General features: G+C 44.9%; 1 protein-coding gene across 2 annotated transcripts in view; it reads left to right on the top strand.

The window, feature by feature from the left end:
- The first annotated feature begins 597 nt into the window (after positions 1-597).
- EEA1 (early endosome antigen 1) overlaps positions 598-6,000 on the top strand; it is a 114,674-nt gene continuing 109,271 nt past the window's right edge. For both annotated transcript variants that reach the window (XM_060656787.3, XM_060656786.3), the window contains exon 1: positions 598-879. In XM_060656787.3, coding sequence (XP_060512770.1) covers positions 856-879 — 24 coding nt within the window. In that variant the 5' untranslated portion in view covers positions 598-855. The remainder of the gene's footprint in view (positions 880-6,000) is intronic.

Below are 6,000 nucleotides of genomic sequence, written 5' to 3'. Positions count from 1 at the left end.
CTCTTGCCAACTCAAATTCCAGTTTCTTCCTATCCTTTCTTCTGATTCTATACTTTCTCTTTGGCTGAAATTGGAAGCAAAAAGGGAGTAGAGAAAGGAAAGCAGGGGTTGAAGAAGAGGAGGAAAGCCCAACAGACAGGTTAATCCTGTCTGCGATTCTCTGCTTTCACCCAGGGGCTAAGCTCTTCCAGCAGAAATGAAGATGCAGTCCAGGCTCGGCCGAGACCAGGGTCACGTTGACAAATGTGACGAAGCAGCCTGAGTTTTGGTCGCAGGTGCGCACCCCGCAACCCCTCCACCCGCCGAGGTCTGGGACCACCCCAGGCCGCGGCCCAGGTCTCTCCATCCACCTCCCGGCGGGCACGCGGTCGGCGCGCGGGCACGGCCTCTGACGGAGCGCGGGCGTGCGCTCGGCGGCCACGGCGTCCCCTTGCCCGCCGGAAGGAGCGGCGGCGCCAGCGTCCTGCCGCCTGTCCGTCACGCAGCCGCCCACGCCGCCGTCGCTTCGGATTGGTCGCAGGCCGGGCCGGGCCCCTTAGGGCCCCGCCCCCCGCGGATGGACAGGCCGGGAGGGCGTGGCGCGACGGGCGGGTCCGCCCAGCTGTCAGTTACGGGGGCGGCCCGGCCGGCGGGCGGGCGCTCGCTGGCTACCTCGTCTCTCGCTCGCGCGCGAGCTCCCTCTCGCCGCCTGTGGGGAAGTCGGGGCCGCCCGAGCGGCTGCCGCCACCGCCTCGCCCCGACCTCCTCCCCGGTCCCTTCCCGGCTCAGTCTCTCCCGCCCGCGCACCCCCGAGTAGTGAGTGGTCCCGCGTAAGGTCCGGAGAGTCACCGCGGCGGCCCGGGTGGTGTTTAAACCATGTTTAGGAGGATTTTGCAGAGGGTAAGAGAGTGAAACCGTCTTTCCGGCAGCACGTGAGCGGGAGAGCCCGAGTCCGGGGCTGCGGGCGCCGCCGCCGAGCTGAGGAGCCCAGGCGGCGGCGTGGACGCCCCTCCTCAGCGCGGGCTCTTTCCTTCTGTAGGCCCCGCAGCCCCGGGAGGCGGTTAGGCCTCGGCCGTCCTCTCCGGGGGCGGGCCGCGGGGGCAGGGAGGGCGGGTGGGGCGGCGGCGGCGGGGCGGCAGGCCGGAGCCCGGGCCGGCGCCGAGTCCCCGGCGGCCCCGCGCGCCCAGGCCCGGCGCCGCGCTCCCGCGCGGGGCTGTCAGTGCGACGGGCGGCGGGGCGGGAGGGTGTGGTGCCGGCGCGTTCCTTCCAGCTCCGGGAATGGCAACGCAAAGGGAGTTAGTGCGTCCAGACGGGTGGAGAGCGCCCCGTGGGAGATCGCGGGAGGCTTGCTCAGCCTCTGCATCCTTCGCGCCCACCGCGCCCCCCAACTTTGCACGCACCTGCCACTCTCGGCTGGACAGTATTGCAGGGTAATGTGGTTAAACCCGGCCTAGCTCGGGCCCAATCGTGGTACCGACACTTACTGGCAAAGTCAGCTGAGGAAGAAGATATTACTCACTCTTGGAACCCCCCCCCCCCCCAACCCCCAGTTAAAAATGCGTTTCCCCCTCTCAGCCCAGGACCCTTTTTGAGCTCTCCAAGAATAAATTCGCAGTAAGCCTTATCCAGTGATATACGCATACTCCTTCACTTTCTGCCAGTGCTACTATCCCTATTGGAAATCTGGGGGAAAAAAAAAAAAAACAACAAAAAACCCTTAAGATATAAAAAATAAGAACATTGGAAAGCTGTAGGTGTGTTGTTTAGAAATCAGTTCCTGGAATAATAATAGGGCATATTTTCCTACAAGAGTTACTGTACTCAAGTTTTTGTTTTGGATAGCTTTTTTTTTTTTTTTTTTGAAAGTGATGGGGGTGTGCAACAAAATGTAAATGATTGAAAAGTTGGGGCCAAACTCATTAGATGGTTGCTGGGGAAGTAGCCTCACTAGTTCAAAGGACAAAAGACATTAGTGCGTTTGTAGTATTCAGCCAAGGAATGTGCCAAAGACAGTTGAGTCATCCACTATATGGAAAGGGAGTGTTCCTGGCTCCTGCATAGCTTTGTGAAATGTTCAAGTCATGTGAAACTTGGTCATCCGTCAGGGGGAGAAATAGTTAACTTTTGAATCTACCACCCCGTATTGACATTTGATGATTTTCTGCAGTGGTTTTGTCAGAGTCTTTTAAAATCTTGATAAGCCGATGATTTTGGCAGTAGCAAGGGCATGCCCTTTACCCTTGCCGTCAGTTCCTGTGTTCCATAGTAAAGACATCTGTGCATGATTTGCTTGTAGTACTTGGAGATTTTTCTTTTATGGGACCTGGAGGAACGGATTAGCTCATGCTTCAGATTGTGTTTCTGTCGTAGTTCCACATCTGAAAATTAGTTTGCTTATGGTCTGCTTTAAAGTTTATAAATAAAACAAAGTGTTTACTGACTTACCAGCAGCTTCTGGTAGGGTTGCCTGGCTGGCTCAGTCCAGGGAGCATGCGACTCTTGAGCCTGGGTTCAAGTTGTGAGTTCGAGCCCCATGTTGGGTGTAAAGATTACTTAAAAAAAAAAAAAAAAGATTAATTAAAAAAAAAGTATTCTGGCATTTATAGATTCGTTTTCAGAAATATGGAATACTTTCCAGTACTCTTGGTTTAATGTTGTTAAGCATTACCATCATATTAGGACTATTTTTATATAAAGACCACGTGTTGATACATACACATCAACTGTGACCGAAGTTTTAATTAAAACTGCAAAATTGGAATTTATTCTGGTTATTACTGAGATGTGGTATAGAATCATCACATATGACTTAAGTCAGTTGAAGACTGACTTTCTTAACCAACGCGTTATTGACATTTGTGACTGGATAATTCTTTGTTGTGGGGGGCTGTCCTTTGAATTCTGAGATGTTTAGCAGGATCCCTGGCTTCTCCTCACTTCAGACCAGTAGCACCCTTCCCCCATTCCCTTTCCCCTCGTGACAACCAAAAATATCTCCGTACTTTACCATATTCCCCTACGGACAAAATTGCCCTTGATTGAGAACCACTGTGTTAAATATGTATACTCTTTTATACGTATAAAATTTGAATTGTTTCTCAGTTACTTTTTGTTCCCTGTGTATTTATTGAGTGTCAGTAAATGTCAGACATATGCAAGGGGCTGGGAAACACTTGATAAATGGGTCCTCCCTTTAAAACTCACAGCCAGATAGAGGATGTCGACCATTTAAAAGTAATTACAGAGTGCCCTGGGTGCCACTCTGGGTCAGGGTGTTGGGACCATCAGGAAAACTTCTGGTAGGAGGGCATATTCCTACAGTATATACTTTATTGACTCCACAGGTGGTATTCACTAACGAGTATAACTAGAATCTTTAAATTATGTAACATGGCAACCATTTTATTTTACCCCACCCTGATAATCTTATTTCTCGGCGGAGGTGATAAGATATTAAGATGAAAGTTGCTAATTTAGGGATTTGTTTGAAATGGTCTCCATGCTTTAACATTCTCTTTTTGGATGACCTTTTCATTTTAACTGCTGTTATTTTCTTCTGAATAGTGTCCTTTAAAAAGCATTTTTAAAGAAGAAACAGACAATGTGCTTGCAGTCAGTTGTAACTCTGAGTCACTGAACATCACCAATAAGGTCCCAGGGTACTTTACAGAAAATGTTTGTTTTCTTCTTCCTTTTTTTTTTTTTTTTTTTTTGTTTCCATTAGCTTACTATAAGTTGTCTTTCTGAGGCTTGAAAGGGTCTGATTTAGAAAAAAAATTCTTTTTATGGTTGCTTCAACATGTATGTATTGACTATTTCGCTTAATGGTCCTTTGAAGAGAAATACGAATTTAAAGTGCTTGATGACCATGGGGCGTCTGGCTGGTTTAATTGGTGGAATATGCAATTCTTCATCTTGGGGTTGTAGGTTTGAGCTCCACGTTGGGTATAGAGATTCCTTAAAAATAAAATCTTAAAAAAAATAATAAAGTGCTTGACCAGACAGATAGATGATCAGCATTTAGTACTTTAGGCAGTATGTAAACTTCGTTGCTATTTCTTTCTTAAGGAATTTACAGTGGTTTAATTAGAGTATTAGATTTCCTTTCGCTGGTATATGCCAATAACATTGCTAAAGAAAAAAATGGACTTAAGTATTCTAGAATTGTAGAAATAAAAGGCTTTTTTTATGGTCAGCAGGTCTATTTGATTTTAAAAATGAGGAAGTATAAACAGATTAAGTGATTTATCTAAGGGCAACACGGTTAGTAGATGTCAAAACTGAGCCAAGAGCCAGATTTTCCCAACTCAATCCATTTCTCTTTCTCTGGTACCTTGTTGCCCTTTCCACTACTACTCAATTGATATGGTTAGCACTCTGCTAATCACAGTGGAAGATATTGGGAAAATATGAGACATAACTTCTTCCTCAAGGATATGATTAAGTGCCAGAGAAATTGGTACAGACAACGAAGGCTGTAGTGGTACAAAAGAGGAAAGATCAGAATGATCCTGTGTGAGTGGGTAGTCTCCTTGGAGAAAATGAGCATGAGGTGGGGTTTTGAAGAATGTGTGTGTGTGTAGGAGAGGTCTTAGGAAGGTTTCTTTTTCGGAAGGAGTTACAGTATAAGTAAAGATGCAGAGATGGGAATGAGTTCGTTCTTCCTGCCTTCCTCCTTCCTTTACATATTACTTTTCAGTAAGCAGATATTTGTAACACTTGGCTATGTGCTAGAAACTGGGGATACAACAGTGAATAAGATACAGTCCTTACACTCAAGTAGCTTACACCAAGTGACTTTTAGAAGAGATCTGTTTACAGCACAGAGAAATTGAGAGAAATTTACAAAGATAGTGTGACACCCCATTGTGGAGATTCTTGATCTTCTAGCTCATCCCTGTTCAATGCAAATGTGAATTTCATATGTAATTTGAAGTTTCTAGTAGCCACATTTAAAGTAAGAAGAGGTGAAAAAAAAATAAAGTAAAAAGAGGTGAAATTAATTTTTAAAACATATTTCTTTTGACCATGTATCTAAAATATTCAATATAAAAATTATGATATATCTTACATTCTCTCTCTCTCTGTTTTTTAACTAGGTATCTGAAATCTGGTGTGTATTTTGTACTAACAGCATATCTCAATTTGTACTAATCATATTTCAATTATTCTATAGCCCTGTGTATTGGGTGGTGCCGTTTTAGTTGAATGCATATTTAACTTTTAACTTTTTATTTGGAACTAGTTTCAAACTTACAAAAAGTTGCAAGAATAAAATAATAGGAACAAGGAACAGCTTTTAAAAATTTTTTTTTCAAGTTTATTTATTTATTTTGAGACAGAGAGAGAGAAAGGACAGAGGAGGGGCAGAGAGAGAGGGAGAGAGAGTGAATCCCAAGCAGGCTTTCAGATGTGGGGCTTGAACTCACAAACTGTGAGATCATGACCTGGGCTGAGATTAAGAGTCAGATGTTTAACCTACTGAGCACCTAGGTGCCACTACAAGGAACATTTTTCTCACTTTCTTCTCTCTTCTTTTTCTGTGTCTTTTTTTTTTTTTTTTTCTTCTCTGACTCATTTGAGGATCAATTATGGTCTTTTACCTCTGAATACTTCAATGAAGAATAGGAATATTTATTTACATAGCCACTGTATAGTTGCCAACTTTATAAATATACTTTGGTTCAGTTACTATCTATAATTCCAGTTTTGTCAGTTGATCTGGTATGTCCTTTGTAACATTTTGCCCTCACCAGTTTAGGGTCCAGTTAGGATTAGGTATTATATTTAGTTGTCATATTGCTATAGTCTCTTTTTATCTGGAACATTTCCACGGCATTTGTTTGTATTTATGAAGAGTACAGATCCCCTCCTGCTTTTTTCCCCCTACACTGTTCTTCATGTTATGTTTATGTGATATTTTCTTGTGATTAGATTGAGATTATGCATTCTTGGCCAGGATGTTGCCTAGAAGATGTTGCCTCACATCTGGAGACCCAGGGTGTCTTTCTGTCCTTCGTA

Source organism: Panthera onca, chromosome B4 (assembly GCF_046562875.1).
Source record: "Panthera onca isolate mPanOnc1 chromosome B4, mPanOnc1 haplotype 2, whole genome shotgun sequence".
NCBI classification, from domain to species: domain Eukaryota; kingdom Metazoa; phylum Chordata; class Mammalia; order Carnivora; family Felidae; genus Panthera; species Panthera onca.
This window is presented reverse-complemented; position numbering and strand designations above follow the sequence as displayed.